This window comes from Myxine glutinosa, chromosome 1 (assembly GCF_964187855.1).
Source record: "Myxine glutinosa chromosome 1, kmMyxGlut1.1, whole genome shotgun sequence".
Taxonomy (NCBI): Eukaryota; Metazoa; Chordata; class Myxini; order Myxiniformes; family Myxinidae; genus Myxine; species Myxine glutinosa.
Window position 1 is genome coordinate 26,830,244 of NC_136261.1, and position 24,108 is coordinate 26,854,351.

At 43.9% G+C, this 24,108-nt stretch overlaps 1 protein-coding gene across 2 annotated transcripts; it reads left to right on the forward strand.

The window, feature by feature from the left end:
* Positions 1–306: 306 nt before the first annotated feature.
* Positions 307–22,945, forward strand: CBARP (CACN subunit beta associated regulatory protein). Of its 2 annotated transcripts, XM_068108745.2 has the most exons (11): positions 307–614; positions 4,176–4,350; positions 4,969–5,118; positions 8,200–8,345; positions 8,604–8,665; positions 8,997–9,216; positions 16,042–16,192; positions 16,305–16,445; positions 16,559–16,703; positions 16,886–16,988; positions 17,179–22,945. In XM_068108745.2, exons 3-11 carry the CDS (start codon positions 5,092–5,094, stop codon positions 18,365–18,367), a joined length of 2,184 nt encoding a protein of 727 aa, XP_067964846.1. In that variant the 5' UTR covers positions 307–614; positions 4,176–4,350; positions 4,969–5,091; the 3' UTR covers positions 18,368–22,945. The 2 variants fall into 2 exon arrangements, with proteins under 2 accessions (XP_067964846.1, XP_067964854.1); XM_068108753.2 differs by lacking the exon at positions 4,176–4,350.
* The last annotated feature ends 1,163 nt before the right edge of the window (positions 22,946–24,108 follow it).

The following is a 24,108-nucleotide window of genomic DNA, read 5'->3' on the forward strand; positions in this document are numbered from 1 at the left end:
ATGGTGATAAGGTAGGTGAGGATGGTGATGAGGGAGATGACAAGGGAGGAGAGGAGGGAGATGAGGAGGAAAAAGAGACGGTGATGAGGAGGGTGATGATAGAGATGAGGAGGGAGAAGAGGCCGGTGATGAGGAGGGTGATGAAGGAGAATGATGAGGGTGAGATTGCGATGAGGAAAGGTGGTGGGGAGGGATTGGGATGAGGAGAGATGGTGGGGAGGAGCTGGGATGAGTGAAGGTGGTGGGGAGGAAGTGAGTGGGTGGGAAAACCTTAAGCTTTATCAATGGGTTTTGTGAATGCGAAGAGGCGGCGCAGGCGAGTGAGGAACAGCTGAGCGCGATCGAGGAAGAGAGAGAAATAGAGATCGACGGTCAGAGAGGATCGCGGAGCGAGAGAAACAGAGCGACACCTCACGCAAGTGGCGCCAAAGGAAGGAAGAAAATCCAGAGACAAGAAAAGGAAGGAAGGAGGGAAGGAAGGAAGGAATCATCGCCGAACAAGCACAGCAGCAGCAGCTATGGAGAGCGGGTGCAGAAGGACAGAGAGATTCGGGACGAGCGTCGTATTTGGACGGGGACAGTCGGACGGACGTTTCGTCTCATGATGGCGGGGGGTGAGTGAGTGAGGGAGTGAGTGAGTGAAGGAATGAGGGAGTGCGTGAGGCAGTGCGTGAGGGAGGGAGTGAGTGCGTGAGGGAGGGAATGAGTGAGGGAATGAGTGAGGGAGGAAGTGAGTGCGTAAGTGAGTATGTGAGGAATTGAGTGAGTGAGGATTGAGTGCATAAGGAAGGAAGTGAGTTCGTGAGGGATTGAGTGCGTGAGGGATTGAGTGCGTGAGGAAGTGAGTGCGTGAGGGATTGAGTGCGTGAGGAATTGAGTGCTTGAGGAATTGAGTGCGTGAGGGATTGAGTGCGTGAGGAATTGAGTGCGTGAGGGATTGAGTGCGTGAGGGATTGAGTGCGTGAGGAATTGAGTGCGTGAGGGATTGAGTGCGTGAGGAATTGAATGCGTGAGGGATTGAGTGCGTGAGGAATTGAGTGCGTGAGGGATTGAGTGCGTGAGGGATTGAGTGCGTGAGGGATTGAGTGCGTGAGGGATTGAGTGCGTGAGGAATTGAGTGCGTGAGGGATTGAGTGCGTGAGGGATTGAGTGCGTGAGGGATTGAGTGCGTGAGGAATTGAGTGCTTGAGGGATTGAGTGCGTGAGGGATTGAGTGCGTGAGGAATTGAGTGCGTGAGGGATTGAGTGCGTGAGGAATTGAGTGCGTGAGGGATTGAGTGCGTGAGGAATTGAGTGCGTGAGGGATTGAGTGCGTGAGGAATTGAGTGCTTGAGGAATTGAGTGCGTGAGGGATTGAGTGCGTGAGGAATTGAGTGCTTGAGGAATTGAGTGCGTGAGGAATTGAGTGCGTGAGGAATTGAGTGCGTGAGGGATTGAGTGCGTGAGGGATTGAGTGCGTGAGGGATTGAGTGCGTGAGGAATTGAGTGCTTGAGGAATTGAGTGCGTGAGGGATTGAGTGCGTGAGTGCGATTTTTTACTCCCGTCGTGAAACGCTTTTTCTCACTTGAATTATATAAAACTGACTTGGATTCACACATCGTTCCATCTTTTGCTTGTCTGACATTGTATGTACCGTACATACATGATCGACGTGCCTGCCCCGGATCCACATCATTACGAGCGCTCGTACAACTGATTATTTAAAATGATATTGTACAGTATTATTTATTATATAGTTCTGATGATCACGGCACATCATTGTATATAATGAAGGTCGTGGAACGTGATTTGTAAAAGTGCTTCCACAGCTATGAAGCGCTCTATACGAATGAATAAGGAATGATTTTTTGGGGAATTAATTATTTTATGTAAAAATGCTTTGTAATTAAAGTACAGTTTGCACTTGGCTTGCGTCAGCAATTTCCCTTATATTATAAATAATTTCTCACACATTTATGTTGATTCCTCTCCAGAACATTTCAATCTCCACCTAATTCTTTCATCCTTCATTGCTCTTTCACTTCAGTGACCTCTTATTGGTTCGAATCACGCACTTAATTATTTTTATTTTTTTTACAATTCCCTCTTCGTTCAATCATTTTCACCCACTCGATGTTTCCTTCAATTCCTTCTGTGTTTACTATCAGTATCACCTGATTATTCCTTCTTTCCTGTGTTTGCCATCATGCTCTCCTTCGTTCTTCTGCCTTCCTATCCGCATGCCAAAAATCCACCCAGTTTGCTCATGTAATAATTTGTCTACTTATTACGTATGCAAATATGGTGGAATCTTAACCCTTACCCCCTACCCACTTAGTGTGCTCCATAAATGCCCTTCCTTTCGCTCCTCTTACTCCTATCCCCTGGCAACTCTTCATTCACTTGTCTCCCCCATCCTTTGCACACCTCTGGAATATGAATGTGATTATAAATCCACCACTGCTACCATGATGTGCTCTTGTGGTGACAGTGCTGTACGTTTTGTACCATCATGCCCACAGGCTGAGTCTGTTTATTCAGTGAGATTTTGACAACTCTGCTGGAGATGGACTCCCACCTCCGCTTCCTTCTCCTGGAAAACGAAAAGGGTGCCAATCACCCCCCATTTAGCTCTGGCACTCCTGCTAGTTTGCGTGGGTTTCATCTCCACCTCTCGTTTGATACTGACATCGCAAACGCTACCTCAAAGGCACTTTGGAGTTCTCGTCCCACCACCTTAGGCGTATGTATGTTCGTTGAATTCCTTCCTGCCAGAATACCAGTACAAAAGGAAATATATTCCTGAGCCATCCGTGCCCTCGACATTCTTTCAGCCGTATTGGTTCGTTCGCCCACCTGGCCGTCCAGCGGAGCTGAACAAGAGAGCCGTCGTCATTTTGCGGAATTGGTGTTTCATGAGCAACATGATGGCGAATGAATGGTTTGAGTAACCTTTACATTTCTCTCGAGCAGATAAGACCCCCTCATGGGACGCCGGTGAAACTGAGTTAAACAGCGTGGTGGAGGAGACTCGTCGATCTTTTGCTAGAATGAGTTCGACTTTAAAACCTACGCAGACCCAAGTGGCCATCGACCGTTTTCATTGCAAGATTGATGCTCCTGGAGGAGCGAGGCAACTGAGGGTATTAACTCGTATCGGGCAGTGGGAGTAATCAATGATGTGTTGAGAACCTTAGATTCCACAGAATCTAGGAGAGATGGATTCCAGGAGTGATGCAGGTGCACCAGGCCATATGGGAGAGCGGAACTCCAATACAAGGCCGGCCCAGTAATTTGTAAGCGACGTTCCATTCATCAGAATCCCATGACGTCAATTCCAGATCAGCAGAGTGATGCAGCTGCTGTCTGCTGGTTCGTCAGTGGGACTGGGTGCTGTACGACACGATGTGGATTTGTCTGCAAAAGGGGACGGGAGGGGTTCCAGAGCATCAGAGCTAGGTCTTTTTCTTTGTACTGTCCTTCAGATTATGCTCATTGCTTTGGCTTGCGGTTAGGGCCTGTAAACCACATTTCAAGGCATGGCCACACATCACCACATTGATAATGTGATCTCGAAGATAATTTGTAGTTTTGTACTAATTATGTCTTTGTCTTTCATTTGGCCTTACAATCCTTTAAAATATGTGGTTAGGGAGGGCAACAATTCATACATCCATTAATAAATCGTCCAATCGCAATTTGAACAGCTAGAACGGCACTTGGTCGAGCTAGGCCGGATCCGGATCTTCGCCAAAGTCAAATCGATTCATCTTTGACACACACCCAACCTGTCCGCTAAATTTTGTCCGAACCTTTGTGTAACTTTTTTGAGATATCCTGCTCATGGCCAGACAAACAAACAGGGGTGAAAACATAACCTCTGTCCACCTGTGGTGGCAGAGGTAATTATGTTTAATGTCAAGTTTTTTTTTTCATGTGTTATAATATAGAACAGAATAAAACACTTCAGGGGAAAGTTTAAACATTTTAAAACTAAGCCGTGAAAGGTGTACGATGTAAGCCCTCCAGGTGTATGATGTAATGTACCTGAAGCCGTACATTCCTTCTCGAGCCAAAAACACGTAATTTCCAATCGCGCACAAAGGCCGAGCTCTCTTGGGATTTGAAATTACAATTTTTTTGTATTATTTTTGCAAATTAACATCAAGCCAGACATTGTGTTTGTCATTTTCAGGAAGGATCGTTCAGAGTTTTGGACAAGAAAACGATCACGTGGGATGCTTGATACACCGTCCGGTATCACAGGAAGGATTTGGGACCATAAACCCCAGCTGACTCCAGCGAGCATCACCTGCTCCCCCACCCCACCTCTTCCACTCAATCTTCCGCACTCTCCGAATTGCTTCGGGGTAAGAAAGGCAAGCTTACCGTCGGATGTGTGATTTTAGGGGCAGACGCGTCGCAAGAAAAACGTGTGAGCAAAGCTAACTAATGAACTCCTCGGGTCGGAATACAAACAAATCCTGACAACCCTCTTATGGTTAAACTGCCAAAATCTAGGACCTCTGCTCACCGTCACTCCTTCATTCCCCTTTTCTCCCGCCTTTGGAACAAACTCCCCCACTCCCTTCAATCCCACTCCTCCCTCCAGGTCTTTAAAACAGCTGTTCACCACCATCTCTTATCTTCCCCCATCCAAAACCTTGATCTTTTCTACCTCCGCTAATTCACCCCAGATCCACTTTTTCGAAAATTCCAACTTCTTTCCTGGAAGTCCTTGTGGTGTTCATACGTTTTATACCTCTCCCACCTCCCCCTCCCACATTTCTCTCGATGTCCCTGCTCTCAAATGTTGTGTTTGTGTCCTTCCCCCTCTCGTCTACCGCTCCCCTTATTTTGTGTTTTGTGTGTCGGTTTGACTTTTTGTGTGATTAATGTTCGCTCTTTCACGAGCCTCGATCTTGTATGCAAAAATAAAAATAAAAATGAGGGAATGCAAGCTGTCATTGTTTTTTTTTGTGTTCCAGTGTCAAATGGAACTTGGCTCAAGTTACCCACATCCATACTTTGGCCTTCTCCAGAAACTTCCGCTTCCCCTGCGGTGCTGTTGATTGCGGTCTGACTGACGGACAGCGCCACCACGCCATGCCATGATTGTGGGGACACAGAACGGAACGGTACGTTGAATTATCCAGACGCATCACATTATTGTCATGGTACAAGAAAACCCAGTCTCTATATCGGTGGGCTGGTGGGTCACCTGTTGGAAGACCTGGTCACCTGCTCAATTGTACGGGTTCGAATCTCGACCCAATTATAAACGCGACTAGTCAGAGGACCCGTGTGCCAGCGATGGTTGTTGGTGAACATTAATGTTTCCACATCTTCCGTGCAGAGTAGGCGAGTTATCGCCAGCACCCTGAACAAATTCCAACTAAATATCTGCGAGCGCCAAGTGTAAGCCCGTGATCCAATGATGGACATATTTTTTTCGGGCCGCCATATGACCTTGACCTTCAACACTTGCGGGCATAGTGTAAATTAAGAAAACGCGTCCCCGTCTACAACCTATTCGTAAAACTCAACCTCATGAAAATCAGAGAAAAATTATTCAACTTATGATCAAAAATGTGTTTTTAGTTATTTAGGTCACAATCTGAAAAAGTAGGCCAAGGACACTAATCACATATCCGGTGCACAACTTCAGTGCAGGTCTAGTATGATTATGCAAGAACATCCTGGAAGGCCAAGCGGTCTTTGAGATTACACATTGGCAAAATTGACAAAAAATGCAATAGTGTATTTTTGAAACCGCCATTTGACCTTGACCTTTAACCTGAAGGGGTATGATGTAAATCAAATGCACCTCCACAGCGGGCAATTTTGTTCCGATCGGATAAACCTTAGTTGTGGTGAAAAATGTTAAATGACTATAATTAGGTCATAACCTTTAAAATCAGGTCAAAAATTAAATTATATCAACCCCACAAACTTTGTCTTCCCATTATTGATGCTAAATTTCATTCCAAAAGTCTGTCAGCTCCGAGGTACAGCTCGGATTTTTAATTTTTTTTTGCATCCGACCACAAATTAGCCTTACGGGCCCCATGACAATCATCATGGTTCCCTTTTTGAGGCAATCTTTTTTTTATTAATGGCCGGATGGCCTTCTTCTGACGCCAACCCTTTAGTCGCCTCTTACGACACGCAGGGATACGGTGTACCTATTCTAAATCAGGGTACACACCGGGATCATTCATCCCAGCAAGTTGGTACTCGATTTTCCGACCTCAGGATGACAGGCTGAGCCAACCCCCCCTGGCATTAATTCAGCTATCGAGCGGGATTCAAACTCAGGATCCTCGGATCCCAAGCCGGCACCCTAACCGCTAAGCCAACACCAGGCTCGAGATACAGCTCGGAAATTGGCAGGAAAAAGGAAGATTGTTTTTATATTTCTAAATGGTGGTTTAGTATTCCTATGGGTTTATGAAACTCTGTGGTGCCATTAAAAACTGGGGGAACTAATTGTAGAAACAACGCCTACAACAGGTAATAAGGCTCCCTCTATCCTGTAGGGGAGACCCAATTACCGCCTCAAGCGACATGTGAACGAGAGGTAAGCGAGTCTTCCTTGATACCCCTGATACCAGGTTCTCAGAGTGTGGTTGTTGTCTGGTCAGCGGCTGCCACACTGTACACAAATTCACAGTCTCAGGATCCGTTAACATCATGAGTGAACGGCCTTCTTTGGCTACGAAGGGTTAGGGTTAAGATTCCAGGGTCTTGAGTTCAATCCCCTGTCGTGCCGCTTAATTAACACCAGGAGGGTCGACTCGGCCTGTCATCCTTCCGAGGTCGGTGAAACGAGTACCAGCTATCTGGTAAGGGGGCATGGCATCAGCGGCACAGCCACACCCCCAGAAAATGATGCAGCCATGCAGCCACAGACGGAATATAAATAAATAAATCAAGAATGCACCATGCTAATATGTGTAATGTCAACTGAATGAGACCCGCCATTTTGTATCAAACCCTGATAATTAATAAGATTGACATTTTTCCTAACTTCCCCTTTCTCTTATAGCCTCAGGTGGTACTTCTGTGGATTTGCAATATTGCTTTCTTGAAACATCCAGAGGTCCCTCTAGGCCGAGGGAGGGCAGGCCTGAATAGTTATTGTTGGTGAGTCTAGTCGAAGGTAATTAAGGTGAAAGGCAAATTCCCTTCAGCCGTGGCATTCTCCCTCGCACAGAAGCGAACAGCGCAATAATCAGTGCCAAAGGCACAATTTACATCGCAGCCTTTAAGCTCCTCAAGTCTGACTTTAAGCTTAAGTTCAAACACTAAATTTTCTGTATTTGGCATTAGAGCCAGAATTCTGTGTAAGCAGCAGGATTAGCAAGTCTCCAGTCACCATTGCATGGACCGGGCTGACAGGATGGCCTAGATGTGCGCACACTCGCCTCGAAGCTTTCCTGGTATCGAATCCCGACCCAGCTATAAACCGTTATCCTTGTGGGTCGTTCATCAATGTGTTTGCCATCCCTAGGATGGGCGTTATGCAAATGTCCTGTCTGGGCATTCATTGGTGAAGGTAAAGATCCCACAGTGTCCTAAGCGGTTAGGGTGCCGGCTTGGGATCCTGGGACCGAATCTGGTCGATCACTGAATTAACACCAGGGGGGTTGACTCAGCCTGTCATCCTTCCGAGGTCCGCAAATTGAGTACCAGCTTGCTGGGATGAATGATCCTGGTGTGTACCCTGATTTAGAATAGGTACACCGTATCCCTGCGCATTGGAGGAGGCGACTAAGGGTTGGCATCAGGAAGGGCATCCGGCCATAAAAAAAAACATTGCCTCAAACAGGGAACCATGATGATTGTCATGGGGCCCGCAAGGCTACCCCCGCTCTAGCAGGGAAAATGGCCTTAAAAATGGGAATTGCCCTAACTTACATAAGACACTGCACCAGCAGCAGAGCTGTGCGGTCAGCCAATGATGCTACCCCGCAGCCTTGTACTGCATACGAACGACGACGATTGCATGGATTGGTTGAAGCTTCTTGGATACAGGGCAAACTGTATGTTAGATATTTCTGTCCGGGTTGCATTCCAACTGGCCTCCTCTACATGAACAAAATACAATGGCCAATCGGAATTCTTGGTAGTTTTTATTTTATTTGGCAATGACGACCCTTGCAAAGCAATAAAAGTGTCTTCGGATGTTTTGTCCCATCCTTTCTCGTTTCCTAAAGGCGGTTCCTCCAGCCGTGACTTCACCACCTGAGGGGCAGCTTCCGCTCCTGGTGCTGGCATCGGTGTTTGTCGGTGGTGGGCTTCTCCTCATCTCGGGCCTGCTGCTTATCTGCAGGCGATGTTGCGAGGGCCATCGTTACGAGCGGTATTTGACACGGGTAGTGCCACAGGGCGCAAAGCTGATGCCTTGGGCCTGCTGAAATGGCAATAAGTGTCCACACACGCCTTAATCTTGAAAATCTTTTTTACAGTTTAGATTTTTGGAATAGCTCGTCTACATAATTACATAGAGAAAGTGTGGAATTTTTGATTTGCCTCCTTTGCCCTCCTTCACTCATCACACCCATCCTTGTATTCGATTCCAAATGTGTTGCATCCAATATTTCTTTCTCTCGCCCACCAGTGCCGATGATGATGCTGACAAAACGACGACAACCTATGTTGAAGAAGGACAGCAACCTCGTGGTGAACCTTTCCTACAGCTACCCAAACACCTTAGTGATGTTTTCAATGAGATCAATGTTTATTTTTGTGTCAATTAGTGAAGCCTTATTAAAAAAGCGACTTATCTACCATGAAACCTGGCAAAACAGTTATGGTGACTAAGTTATTGGTAACTGAGGCAACGAGTGGTCCATTCCTGAAGATCGGGTCATAGTGATACGATGCTGATAAATAAATAAGAGCAAATTAGAAACACAAGGGAAACTCGAGGCAATTCTCCCATAAAGTAATGATAGGCGTTTACTGATCTTAGGAGTCACACCATCCACCTTGCCTGGTGTACTTCCCACAGAGATCGCGATACAAGTAACCAGTCCAGACGAAGTTGAGGAAGAGGATGACGAGGAGGAAGACGATGAGAGTGGCAGCGAAGAAGCTGTTGCAGCAGGTCGGAAGCCTTGCGCGGCAGAGGCACAGCGCTTCCTGGCGGCTGCAGGACCGATCCGGCGTGTCTCGTTCAACGAGGCGGCCCTTTTTGAGCACGAATGCCGAGCAGAAGAAAAGACCCGGCGGTAGGCATCGGTGGCACATGATTACAGGCAATGACTTTGGGGGGGCGAGGGGGGGGGGTGACGACAAGTGAAGCCGAGTTGGGCTTGAGTGCTTGATGCTGCCCATTCTCCACTGTGGTAATAACAATAACAACTAGAGCGACACTCGGTAGAGCGCATACCTTCGCCAGGTTGAACAGTTTACGTTTGGCATTTTTTGTCATGAAATTTTCATCAAAGTCCACAGCTTTTGTCATCAAATTTTCATGAAAATTCACAGCTTTTGTCATCAAATTTTCATGAAAATTCCTAGCTTTTGTTATCAAATTTTCATCAAAATTCAGCTTTTGTCATCAAATTTTCATCAAAATTCACAGCTTTTGTTATCAAATTTTCATCAAAATTCAGCTTTTGTCATCAAATTTTCATCAAAATTCACAGCTTTTGTCATCAAAATTCAGCTTTTGTCATCAAATTTTCATCAAAATTCACAGCTTTTGTCATCAAATTTATGAAAATTCACAGCTTTTGTCATCAAAATTCACAGCTTTTTGTCATCAAATTTTCATGAAAATTCACAACTTTTGTCATCAAAATTCACAGCTTCTGTCATCAAATTTTCATGAAAATTCACAGCTTTTGTCATCAAATTTTCACCAAATTCACAGCTTTTATCATCAAATTTTCACCAAATTCACAGCTTTTATCATCAAATTAATCAAAATTCTCGGCTTTTGTCATCAAATTTTCATGAAAATTCTCGGCTTTTGTCATAAAATGTTCATGAAAATTCACAGCTTTTGTCAAATTTTTATGAAAATTCACAGCTTTTGTCATCAAATTTTCATGAAAATTCACAGCTGTCATCAAATTTTCAGGAAAATTCACAGCTTTTGTCATGAAACTTTCATGAAAATTCACAGCTTTTGTCAAATTTTTATGAAAATTCACAGCTTTTGTCATCAAATTTTCATCAAAATTCACAGCTTTTGTCATCAAATTTTCATGAAAATTCACAGCTTTTGTCAAATTTTCATTAAAATTCACAGCTTTTGACAAATTTTCATGAAAATTCACAGCTTTTGTCAAATTTTCATCAAAACTCACAGCTTGTCAAATTTTCATCAAAATTCACAGCTTTTGTCATCAAAATTCACAGCTTTTGTCATCAAATTTTCATCAAAATTCATAGCTTTTGTCAAATTTTCATCAAAATTCACAGCTTTTGTCATCAAATTTTCATTAAAAGGCACAGCTTTTGTCATCAAATTTTCATCAAAATTCAGCTTTTGTCATCAAATTTATGAAAATTCACAGCTTTTGTCATCAAATTTTCATGAAAATTCACAGCTTTTATCATCAAATTTTCACCAAATTCACAGCTTTTATAATCAAAATTCTCAGCTTTTGTCATCAAATTTTCATCAAAATTCACAGCTTTTGTCATCAAATTTTCATGAAAATTCACAGCTGTCATCAAATTTTCAGGAAAACACAGCTTTTGTCATAAATCTTTCAGGAAAATTCACAGCTTTTGTCAAATTTTCATGAAAATTCACAGCTTTTGTCAAATTTGCATGCAAATTCACAGCTTTTGTCAAATTTTAATGAAAATTCACAGCTTTTGTCAAATTTTCATTAAAATGCACAGCTTTTGTCATCAAATTTTCATGAAAATTCATGGCTTTTGTCAAATTTTCATGAAAGTTCATAGCTTTTGTAAAATTTTCATCCAAATTCACAGCTTTTGTCAAATTTTCATGAAAGTTCATAGCTTTTGTCATCAAATTTTCATCAAAATTCACAGCTTTTGTCATCAAATTTTCATGAAAATTCACAGCTTTTGTCAAATTTTCATGAAAGTTCATAGCTTTTGTCATCAAATTTTCATCAAAATTCACAGCTTTTGTCATCAAATTTTCATGAAAATTCACAGCTTTTGTCATCAAATTTTCATGAAAATTCACAGCTTTTGTCAAATTTTTATGAAAATTCACAGCTTTTGTCATCAAATTTTCATGCAAATTCACAGCTTGTCAAATTTTTATGAAAATTCACAGCTTTTGTCAAACTTTTATGAAAATTCACAGCTTTTGTCATCAAATTTTCATGAAAATTCACAGCTTTTGTAAAATTTAATGAAAATTCGCAGCTTTATCAAATTTTCACCAAATTCACAGCTTTTGTCATGAAATTTGCATCAAAATTCACAGCTTTTGTCATCAAATTTTCATCAAAATTCACAGCTTTTGTCATCAAATTTTCATCAAAATTCACAGCTTTTGTCATCAAATTTATCAAAATTCACATTTTTGGTCAAATTTTCATCAAAATTCACAGCTTTTGTCATCAAATTTTCATCAAAATTCACAGCTTTTGTCATCAAAGTCTCAGCAACATTTTATTTTGAGAATATGGAGAAGACAAATTAATAATTTGGGCAAAAGGTCAAAGTCACATGAAGTCATCAATTTTCATCCAATTGCCCTGAATTTTTAAGAATTTGAATATTGGGTCACTGAATTTGTGTACCAACCGCTCAAAGCCAATTTTTTTTTTAAAGATCAAAAGGTCAAAGGTCAAAGTTGCATTAAATATCAATATGCAAGTCATATCAATGTCAGTGATGCAATTCATCAAGTGTAACCTGTGTTCTTGAAGGTCAAAGTCACTTTAAATTGTCAATCTTAAAAAAATTTTTTTTTTGCTATTTTTTCATGTTTGGCATACGGAAGAAGAAGAATAAATCTGAATACAAAGCGGTTCCTACTTGCTTTGCATTTTCAGATGCTTTCTAGTTGTAGTTTATATGGGGAAGAACTAACTCGTACACTATCCATCCCTCTCTACCCCTCACCCTTTGGATACATCGTGGATTTTTTTTGATATTAGAACATTGTAGGGTTCAAACGTCTTTGAACGTCTTGTTGCCAGTTTGGGAACGTTACCCTCTCATTGTCTGAAGAGTTACCATAAGTACTGGAATATTTGGCATGTTCCACTATCAATCATAGGGTTTGGAGGCAAATGTGGGTGAACAAGCTGGGTACAGGTGCAAACTCTCAATCACAGAAGTAGAAGCGAAAATTGGGGAGGAAGCAGATGTGGAACACCAACACCAAACTGAAGGGGAGGGTGAGGGGGCAGGGGGAGACCCGATTAATCTGGAAGCCTGAAACGAAGTGAGCTTGGCAAGGTTTAATGAGGGTAGAAAAGATCATGGATATGGATGGGGCATGACCTAAGATGGTGGTGGGGTCTTGGAGCCCCAGAGGGAAGAATGAGATTGAAAAGTCTGAGGAAGTTGGTTCTACAGGTGAGAGTAAAGATTAATGAAGGAGTAATGTGAAGTAGTGAGCCTGGATTTTGGGAGTTTCAGAAGAAGTTGGTCAGTGGCAGATCACGTGCTCCATGCAGAAGCTGGTGTGGACAGAGCACAAAAAGGGCAGAGGTTGCAAGACCAGCAAGGAGGTGGTAGAAGACAGATAGGCCACTGGCATGTCTATGATGTAGTAATAGGCCCAGAGACTCAGCTTCATCATGAGATAAAAATGATACATAACAAGCGTTACGCCTAGGTCCCCCGTCGGTGAAGTGATGCGAGTTGACAAAGTGGAAGACGCAAGGCGGCCATCTTGGATTTTGACGTGGCGACCAAATTTTCAATAGCGTTCTTCCTTATGCCTAGATACACCCACACACCAGATTAGAAGTTGGTACTTCGCTTATTTTTCAAGATATTTCGCTCACAAGGTTCAGATATATATATGGTGGCGGCCATCTTGGATTTTGACGTGGCGACCCAATTTTCAACAGCGTTCTTCCTTGTGCCTAGATACACCCACACACCAGATTAGAAGTTGGTACTTTGCTTATTTTTCAAGATATTCAGCTCACAATGTTCAGACATACATGGCATCAGACATACATGGAGGTGGCCATCTTGGATTTTGACGTGGGTGGCACCCACACCAAATTTGAATGCGGTCCTTCGCTTACGCACGCACAGCCGCACGTAGACGGACGGACGGATGGATGGACGGACACACGGACGGAGGGGAAAACCATAGTCCCCCATTCGCTCCGCGGTGCGACGGGGGACAATGAAGGCCTTGGTTTCCATGGTATCAAGGTGTGAGCCAGGGGTGCCAACCCAAAGTGGAGAGAGTCCGGGAGCAGTTGGGTACGACTGGTTAAGGTGGATACAGGGAGCGGGGATTTACAGACACAAAATTTGGAAGTAAATACAGAATTAATGCATTCGGCCTTCTCACTTGCGGAGTCGGCTGCGGAGCCATGTGAAGTGAGGGAAGGGATAGAAGAGGAGCATACTCCAGAGACAGACTTAACAAGGTGCCACCAGGTTTTAGAGGAGCGAGACAAGTTTCAAAAGTCCTTCTGACAGATTTTAAGGAAGAAAGGGTATGGGGAAGAATGAGAGCAAGGGGAAAGGGGGAGGAGGACGCAGGTTGTGAATAAGCTAGATTTAGGCTTAAACTCTCAATCATGGAAGTGTAAGGGAAAACTTTGGATGAAGCAGAAACCGAACAACCAAGGGAGCAAGGGAGTGGGGGAAAACAAAACAAAACTTGACAACCTGGAAACCTGGAAAGATGTAGGCTTATGGACGGTTAATGAGGATAAAAAATATGGTGGGTGAACAGTTGTCTTGAAGTGCTGGAGGGAAGACTGAGATTGAACAGAGTGGGGAAGTTGGTTCCACAGGTGAGAGAAAAGAGGAACAGATACAGAGTGGAGGTGAGCAGTGATTGTGCATTTTGGGAGTGTCATATTAATTAAGGTTTCTGGCAGACCACATGCACCCTGCAGAAGCTTGAGGGGGCACAGAGGCCACAACACGGCAGAGGGTAAGACATTGAAATTATGAATGATATTTAAATAATGGCATATTAGAAAAAATAAACAATTGAAAATAAAATCAGGTAAAAATGAAAATAAGTGATAATTGGAAAAAGTTGAAAAAAATTGAAAATTGGAAAAATAGAAAAAATAAATAATTGAAAAATTGGAAAATGTAATAATTGAAAATTGGGAAAATATAAATAAATGAAAAATCCTGTCCGTGTCCGCTTTGTATTCAGACTTCTTCCGTATGCTAAACATGATGAAAACAGCTAAAACTAGAACGGGCACTCGGTAGAGCGCATACCTTCGCCGCAGCTACTGTTCTGTACTTGGCATGGGAGTGTAGGGAACAGAACAGTGAACAGTTTGGTGCTGATTTCATGCAAATCGGATAAGAATTGACCGAGTTATGACAAAAAACGCACATTTTGCAAGGTCGTGACCCCCCTGACCTTTGACCCCCAACCGCTAACAAGGGTAATGTCTTCACTGGGTCATGTCGTATATCACAAGATCGGGCATTGAATTCTGAACATTTTGGCATTAGTTGCATGCCAATTGGATAAAAATTGACCGCGCTATGGTAAAAATACGATTTTGACCTTTTCGTGACCTTGACCTTGACCTTTGACCCGATTGCTCCCAAAATCTAATCAAATGTGTCCCGTATAATAACCAATCATCCCACCAAATTTCATGCAATTCGGTTGAATACTTTTTGAGTTATGCGAATAACATACACACACACACACACACACACACACAGACATACAAATAAATACACAGCGATCAAAACATAACCTTCCGCTTTTGCGAAGGTAACTAGAATGGCACTGGGAAGAGCGCATACCTCGGCCAGGCTGAACAGTTTATGTTTTGCATCCCACTTATTCGGCCGGATCTGGATTCGGACCTGAACCAAAATCCAATTGCTTTGTTCTTGTCACCACACCAACTCATCCACCTAGGTTTATCATAACTCGTCCACAACATTTTGAAATATCGTGCTACATATCGTTTTATGTCTCATCACTCAATGGTGAAGAATCACTTGAACAATTAAAAAATGATTGTCTGGATCCACATTCGGATCTTCACCAAAATCGAATCGATTCGTCCTTGTCACACACCCAACCTGTCCACCAAGCTTCGTCTGAATCCATCCGCAACTTGAGATATCGTTCTATATATCCATTTTTGCCTTATCTCTCCTCTCAATGGTGAAGAATCACTTAAAAATTCTCGTATCCAGATCTTCAACAAATCAAATCATTTCGTCCTTGTCACATACCCAACCTCTCCACCAAATTTTGTCCGAATCCAACCACAACATTTTGAGATATCTTGTTCACACAACCAAACACAGACAGACAGACAGGGGTGAAAACATAACCTTCCGTCCACCTTTGGTGGCGGAGGTAAAAAGTACATCAAATTTCAAAGGTGGCGGAGGTAAAAAGTTGGGAGGCACATCAAGTACTTGTAAAGTACATCAAATGGTCAATTGGATGAAAATTGACGACTATCAAAAATCCAAAAAATACAATCGGCTTCTAGCTTTTGATTGGTGAACCAATTCAGTCACCCAATATAGATATTCTTAAAATTTCTCTCTCTCTCAAACACACAAATACAAAAAAAACACACAAACACAAACAAAAAAACCCCAAAAAACAAACACAAAAAACACAAACACACGAACACAAAAAACACACAAACACAAAAAAACACAAAAAAACCACAAACACACAAAAAAAACAAACCCCCAAAAAACAAACACACACAAAAAAAAAAAACACAAAAAAAAATACACACACACACACACACACGGACGCATACACACACAGCTAATAATGTCCTGGTGTGCTTATGATAGAGCTTACCTGGAGTCATTAGAGTCTAACTATTTCCATCTGGCTTGGTTCGTGGAATGCTTAATTGGAAATGCCATGTTCCTATGTTCATATCTACTCTCCTAAGGTTCACACTGACTGAAGGTGACTTCCATCACCTGAAGAATGCACGGCTCATGCCCCTCGGCCTTTCAAGCCCTCTGTCTCTGCATATGTTGACTGAGGCAGGTGTTTCCCCTCAGGCATTGTCTCAGCGACCGAGCCTTTCACTTGTCCAGGTGGGCAAATTTCACAGAGCATAAACCATGTTGATACCAAAATATGATGAGAGCAATCCTTGTAAGCCCGGTAGAAAAACACCTGTATAAAGCTCGCCATCCTGTCTTTCAGCCAGGTCCAGGGTTTGACCACGCTGCAGTCTTGGCGGCACTCGCCCCCCGCCCTCCGGTGCCTCTCCCGGGAGACACTTGGGGCGTGCCTGGAAGGGAGCAAGATGCTGAAAGAGGACTCTCGCCCGTTCATCCTACACAGGTAATCTGATCGGTGATGGAAAAGTGGTCCAGTGCCCGGCGTTACTTTAGGGACAAATACGATGCTTAGAAAGGCCTAACATATTTCTCTCTACGATCTTTTTCACTTATTAGTCGCTCAGCACACGTTCCTCGATACTAACCCGGCTGTGGGGACGCCTGCGCCGAAGGACCAGTGAGGGTACTGCTCATGGAAGTTTTTCCCTCAGACCCTGGCCACGCTGGACAGCCCAGCGTGCGGCTAGCTTGGATACACGGGGTGAGTTGTACGATTAGAATGTTCATCTCCCTCTGCAAATGGCTAGATCTCCGGGCATCATGTCCAATTCTGACCTTTGCATCTCACTTGTCAATGATGCAGTAGATGATGCAGATTTGGCCATGATGCAGTAGCTTTGTTGTCATTTTGTGTATGCTCACAAAGGTATGCATATTTATCAGGCACGCCTTGGGGTCGGGGGTCTGCTTGCATTGCCGAAGAGCAAAATTACGAAATCCACGCACCTGAGAACGAGACAATTCCTCCTCCATCGCCAAGGCCCAGGTACTTATGCTCCTCTTTTACTTGTACTGTCCTCATATAGCCGTGTCTGATTTGGTTTGTAAGTGCAAGCTAAAATGGTTTATGCCAGATGACGTTAAGAGGAAAAAAGATGGAAGAGGGGGGGCAACTATCACTTCTGCATACGCCGTTCTTGCTTCTTTCCCCTCCCTTTTGTCTGCCTTCATTGTAGACCAGATGGGGCCGATAAGAGAGAGACGAGCTCAACCGAGGACGCAGAAGCCGTGGCATCACCAGAAGATGACGTGGAAGAGCCTGGAGCAAGTATCCAAGCAGCGAGTGGACCTCGAGACCTCTGGAGCCTCCGCGCATCACTCGAGCTTCAGGACTCTTCGGATGTAAGTGGAGAGGGCAGTGCACTTGAGGAGGAAATTATCGCCTCTGCCGATTGTGGCTTAGAAGTATCGGAAGCTCAATCTCCCGTGCAGTGTCCACATGAGTCGCATCCTCAACACAGTGCACCTGATCCTCCAGCAGAGCAAGATCCCCGACGTCTCATTCAAATGGACAGTGGTTACGTGTCGATTGAGGGTGTCGGAGCTGAGAAACGACACCGGTTTGGTCGCACAAAAACAATATTTGGAAGTCGAGATGGATGGGGAGAGGGAGAAGAGCAGGAAAGAGAAGCGAGAAGAGTGGAAAGTGAGATTGTGGTCGTGGTTATTGAAGAACCAGAAATTGAGGGAGAGGCAGAAACGGCAACAATTGTTCATCCAAGCATTCTGAGTGTATCCCCGCGTGTGAGCTCACGGGACTATTGCGTAGACGAAAAGACAGATGCGCTGTTCCGCGAGTTTTTGCGCCACGATCCACGCTTTGATGCAGCGACAGTGGCGAGCGGAGGAATCGGTGCGCCCGCAACCATTTTGGGCATGTCTCACAAGTCGAAGCACCATCGTGTACCTCGCCCTCCACATCTGCACCACACACGGCGGCAGCAGTGGCAACGGGGCGGGAAGCAGATGAGTGACCCAGGCGTGCCGGTGGGTGGTGGAGTGAGACGGGCGCCGCTTCGACGCGGACACAGTGTAGGCCATGCCTCAGAAGGACGCTACTACGTCACACTGCCACGCATCGTAAGTGCTGGCGACGAGGAAGGAGGCGAGTCCGCAGGGCCGTCTGGAGTTGGAGTTGAGAGCGGCGGCGTTGACAGTGCCACTGGCTCGGGTCCCGTCTCAGTCGGCGATGGAAGCCCACCGGTTACTCCAGTACACTCAGTGCCTCCTCCGACACTCAGTCTCGCTGCTGAAAAGCTGGCCACACACCTCACGTACACTCTTGAGACTGTGCCGGCGGCCTTGACTGAAGCAACTCCAAAAACCGTTTCCATGGCCACTTCAAATGACCCCCAAGCTGTGTAATAAAATTAAAGTATTACGGAAACCTCGGTGTTCGTTCGTGCTCGATAACCACAGTATGAAACCCTCTGGAGCATTTTGGCACCATTCATACATGGTGCTGCTATGTCTTCACCCGGAACCTCATTGAGGAGTGGCAGCACCTTCAGTTCAACGTTTGGGCCTCGGCTTCAAGTTCAGTACAATTATTTATCATGATGTCTTGTACACTGGAATGATTCCGTTTTGAGTACTGGAGTGAACAATCATACTGTTGTTTTGTGTTGTCGTAATGCCGACGTCAGGCTTGACCTCCATGTGGTAAATACCTTTTTTTTGGTTCGCCGATAACCACGTCATATATTTTTCCATCTTCTCAGCTTAAAAACCGCTCCTTCCCATTGCATCTCACTAGTATCGATTTGGGTCCACCAACGTGTTTGACGTTCTTGGTCTCTCGGAATAGAATGTTCTGTTCCCGCTACACAGAGGCCATCCACATCCCATTGTTTTTCTCCAAAAAGGTCGCTCAACACTCAGTCGGTCACAAAAAACCATTTCTGTAATGGTCAGGTGACTACAACAACAACAGGCATTTTAAGGCCATTTTCCCGGGGGGAAAGAGCGGGGGTTAGCTTTGCGGTCCCCTTGACAATATTCTCCATTTTGCCCTATTTTCTGCATCTCCCCTCCCGCATTTCTTCTTCGACCATCTTTAGCCAAGTCTTTCTCGGTCTTCCCAGTCCTCTACTTCCTTCTACATTCATTTCCATCACTCTTCTCAACCAGTCACTTTCATCCTTCCTCAACACATGACAAAAACCATCTCAACCTGTTTCTCTTCACAGCATCCATCACAGGCTCTATTCCCATCATCTTTCGCAATTCATCATTTGTCTTCCTCTCTCTCAACGATACTCCGCACATCCACCGAACCATTCGCATTTCCACCCTTTCCAGCCTTCGTTGCTGCTCTACGTTCATTACCCATGTCTCACTCCCATACATCATAACACTTCTCACACATGCAGCATACACCTTTCCCTTCAGCTTCAACGACACTCCACTCATCAGAACGCCACTCAGTTCCCGAAACTTCTTCCATGCACATCTCGCTCTAGCAACCATCGCCGAGTCTGATCCACCTTCTCCATTCAGCATGTCTCCTAGGTAACAAAATGTTTTCACACCTTCCAGCTTCACACCGCCTCCAAGATCCAACTCAACATTTCCTCCATCTGCAGCTCCCTCTGTGCACACCTTACATTTGAATGTAGCTGCCACACTGGTTAATGACCCTCTCAGACCACTACATTTTTGATGAACCCACTCGGCGCACATTGTACATTGGATGGAGTTCACTCCGACACCCTTCCTACACACAGCACACGGCCACTTCCCAGTTCTTTCCACCTCACCACATGCTTTACCACTTGCCATCACCTGCGTTTTTCCGATATTCACCTTCAGACCTTTGGCCTCCATACATTCCTTCCACTTGTTCATCTTGTCCTTTAGTCCATCCACACTCTCCCCAATCAACACCAGATCATCTGCATACAACTCCCACGGTAAACCCTCTTTTACATTCAGAGCCAGCACCTCCATCACAGCTACAAATAGTTTACAAATAGGTGACTGCCGCAGGTATTTTTCAAATCGGTCACCTGCCCGAGAGCAAGATTAAAAACTGAGACCTGAATTTCCAATTCTCTTCCCAACAACGCTGGTTATCACGAGTGAACAGTCTGCCTCTTCATTTGCCCCCGACATTATTTTGTTAAAATTGGCACTTCCTCAGAAAATCCCGATTTGCAATGGATTCGTCCCGTACCCCTTCCAGGGCGTCTCCGACTGCCGAGCAACTTCCTGGGTGTGGAAATGGATTGGGCGGTTTGCCGTTGCCTTCCCGTAAAGTAACGATAGGAAAATGCATAACGCAATTTCCGCTGTGATGCGCCTTCAGATTAATCATGCTGGAAATGTATCGATTTGCGCCTGTATGGATGAGCTCCATCAATATTGCTCTACTAATCTCATGACTACTGCTCAACCAGCCAGCCTTTCATTCGTGTGCTGTTTGATGTTATAGAATGTTACATTCCCATTTATTTTGCAACTTTAAGCAAACTGTGAAATGTTGTGCGTTTTTTTCTTCTTCAACCTTTTGTATAAAATGGCATCATGTATGTATTGCAATTGCCTTGGACAACTTTGTGACGAGCCCATGTCTGGTCATAGGAGTGAGGTACATTAATTAATGGTTTGGAATGTCAAAATTCCCAATTAATCGGTTATCGGACTTTGAAGCGGAATTACATGGTACGGCTACTACTACTTCTTCGACTCACCCGTTATTCCTAGCTTCTTGTGGTGTTAGACAGATGATTTTTTGGCAGGTCAGGCTTGACATCTGATTGAAGGTGGTAGAGTTTGTAATTTGTTTAGAGTGCCTGAGATAACTTGCTGCCTCTTCACGAAAGACATAGTGGGATCCACAATGTTCACCAAGAACCGGTGCTGGCCGATGGGTCCTTCGACTTGACGTTTGAGGGAAGGTGTCCACATCGATTCCTCGCCCCGCATGTGAAGCACCAGGGTGACAGTTTATGGCTGGGTCAAGATTCAAACCCGGACCAGAAAGCTGAGGTGAGTGCGCACAGACATTATTACTTCAGCCACCGAAGGTGGGTGGAGATTGTTTTCACCCCTGTCTGTCTGTCTCTCTGTGATAGTCAGGTTCACTATGTATTTTCGTTCAAATTTTTTGGAGATTAGCAAAACTATACATTTTTGGAATATTCAGAGCATGAGGAATCCAAAAATAAATTTTGACATTTGCGGACACTTTTGCAAAAATGACACTCAGGACAGTGATGAACAGTCAGGTTCACTATGTTAACAAATATAATTTCGTTCAAAATTTTGGGAGATTAGCAAACCTGTACATTTTTGGAATCATCAGAGCATGGAGAATCCGAAAATTAATGTTGGCATTTGCACAGACACCTGCATGGCCGCCATTTTGGATTTTCAAAATGGCCACCATAAAATACATATTTTGCGCTATCTCGGCTTCTCGTCAACCTAGAAACTTAATTAAATATGCTAATCCTATGTTTTCTGGGTCAAGGAATCCAATAAAGGCCTCAAAACAGTGATTAGAATTATAGAAAAGCAACAAACAAAGGTAATTGAAAACCATTGTCTTTATATTTGTGATATAACTGTATTACATAATACATGATATTGCAAGTCCTTTGAAGTTATAGGTATGGGTTTATAAAGCAAGAAAGCAGCCTTGTTAGAATCAGATGAACTATAAGTCCTATACACAGGATCTACGAGGTCTACACCGTTCAGGAATATGCTTTTACAGATCTTCATCACTGCCCTGAGTGTCGTCTGGAAAGTCCTAAAAGTGAAGCAAGTGTTAGGATTAGAAGTCTAATGATCCCACCAATGGTTTTCTTGACCCATAAAACATAGGATTAGCATATTTAATTAAGTTTCTAGGTTGACTAGAAGCCGAGATAGCGCAAATTATGTATTTTATGGTGGCCATTTTGAAAATCCAAAATGGCGGCCATGCAGGTGTCTGTGCAAATGCCAAAATTTATTTTCGGGTTCTCCATGCTCCGATGATTCCAAAAATGTACAGGTTTGCTAATCTCCCAAAATTTTGAATGAAAAAATAGTGAACCTGACTGAGCAGGATATGTCAAAAAGTTATGGATGAGTTATGACTAAATTTGGTACGAGTTGGTTAGGTGACGAGAACAAGCCGATTCGATTTTGGTTCAGGTCCGAATCCAGATCCGGCCTATCAGTGGGATGGAAACCATAGACTGTTCAGCCTGGTGGAGGTATGCTCTCTACCGAGCACCGTTCGAGTTCACGTTTTAAAATTCAGAAATGGAATCTTCTCCGACGATGCACGGAGGGCAAGTATTTTGTGCGGCTTTCCGGCTTTCATTTTGGTGGCATGGCGCATTTAGCACCCTCTGAAGCGGGTACAAACTCGCGCGGATGACAAAGTATGGAATTCTGAATTTCGTTTTCAAAAATAAACGACAAAACCTGTGCGACTCAGAATGTAAATGAAATGAGACTTTCAACGGAGAATAAACAAACCACGCACATCGTTTGAAAAGCCTGCGCACCATGTTGCACAACCTATGGAATCCTTGCATGGCATGATGGTTGAGGTGCAATGGAGGAGCAAAGACCAAATACTATTATTATTCATTTAGTTTGACTATTCCTTCCAGGGTTGCCAAGATGTATCGTGTAGAAAGCAACAATGTATTCATCCGATGTAAATAATATTCTTTGGAGTTTTTCTTTGGGTGTTGTGATTGTGAATATTTTTCATCGTGACTGCCATTTTGCCCACACACTTGATTTCTCCAGGATTGTGATTTATTGCGGCTCAAAGTGCTCCAACCGTTTATGGTGTGCATGTACTGATGGCTGCCGAGTCCTCTCGGGTTCGAGCACAGTGCCTTTCGCTTCAAATTATCTGTGAAATCAAACAATTGTGTTTCCGCACGGTGTCCATCTTGTTCTGAATAATAATAAAAAAAAACAAATAGAAACCGTTTTCAGCGTAATTGCGGCAGTCCCATTTATCGTCTCGGCGACTCGTGGCGCTGTCCTATTATTTTGTTCTCCATGTCCAAAAAATGCACAGATCCTCGATACCTGAGCAATGGACGGCACGAGAGCAGTTGCTGCTTACCAATCTGCAAAGAGAATCTGCCCATCGTTCCCTGAACATTCAGAGTGGACCTTCAACCAAGTGCACTTTTGCATTTTTGCAACTGCATTTTTTGCAAGTTTTTGCAAGTGCATTTTTGCCTGATGATGCAGAAATGTTGCGCGCACACAATGATATCCAGAAGGGGAACAAATCTTTCCGAGTAGAAGGTATTCCGCCAGGCGTACGAGCGTTCAATCACTTTAAAAATCCATCAATCTGTTCCGCAATGGTATTGCCTCTCTGCGATTATGAAGTGTTGTTTACCCATTTGGCTCCTAATGGATAATAATCCTCTTCACTGGGTTGACTGCGAAGTGAACTAGACCCAATTTGAGACTAATCGAGGTGGCAGCAACTCTAACAGGTAACCAAAGTGAAGGTTAACGACGTCAACATCACCAAAACCTTTTTTTTTTTTAAATGGACAACTTTATGTCTGACTTGTCATTGGAAATGCAAGCATCTGTGGCACATTGTTGGTCATGAAGGAGGAATTATTCAAATTATCTGATTATCCGTCTACTAGCATTAGTTGGTGGAATTTAAAGATCTTTCACGAAGAGTAGCTGGCGAGCTATCGCTGGCACCCTGAACACATTCGAAACTCTTGCGCTGACTTCCTGTGCCAGAGTCGTGACCCGCCCAGCATTGTAACCCTAGCAAAGAAAGTGCTTGGTACATGGATCAGCAAGTTCAAAATGATTAATCCTTATGAGTTTGTAATATAATCCCCAAACACCATGGAAGAAGACTATTCTTCTTCCCTGCCTACCCCTTTATTTTCGTAATACCTACTTTTATGTGGAGATGTGGAAGAAGATGCTGCTGAAGGATGCAGCCCATCCACACTGAGTGGGTATTTTTCTATAACGAGTTGAAGTACCCAGCGTTGCCTGGGGAAATTAAATGACATATGTATTTACATATTTCCGGAATGACAAATTGGGGAATGTTTGCCTTATGGTTTCGTTTGAATTAACAATCTTGGGCGTTGCAAAAATGC

Coding starts and splice junctions, on each gene's coding strand:
- CBARP (XM_068108745.2), top strand. CDS start 5,092: ATGATTGTGGGGACACAGAACGGAACG. Junction 8,666..8,996: donor AGAAGGACAGCAACCTCGTG/GTGAACCTTTCC, acceptor TACTTCCCACAG/AGATCGCGATACAAGTAACC. Junction 16,989..17,178: donor CCTCCATCGCCAAGGCCCAG/GTACTTATGCTC, acceptor CCTTCATTGTAG/ACCAGATGGGGCCGATAAGA.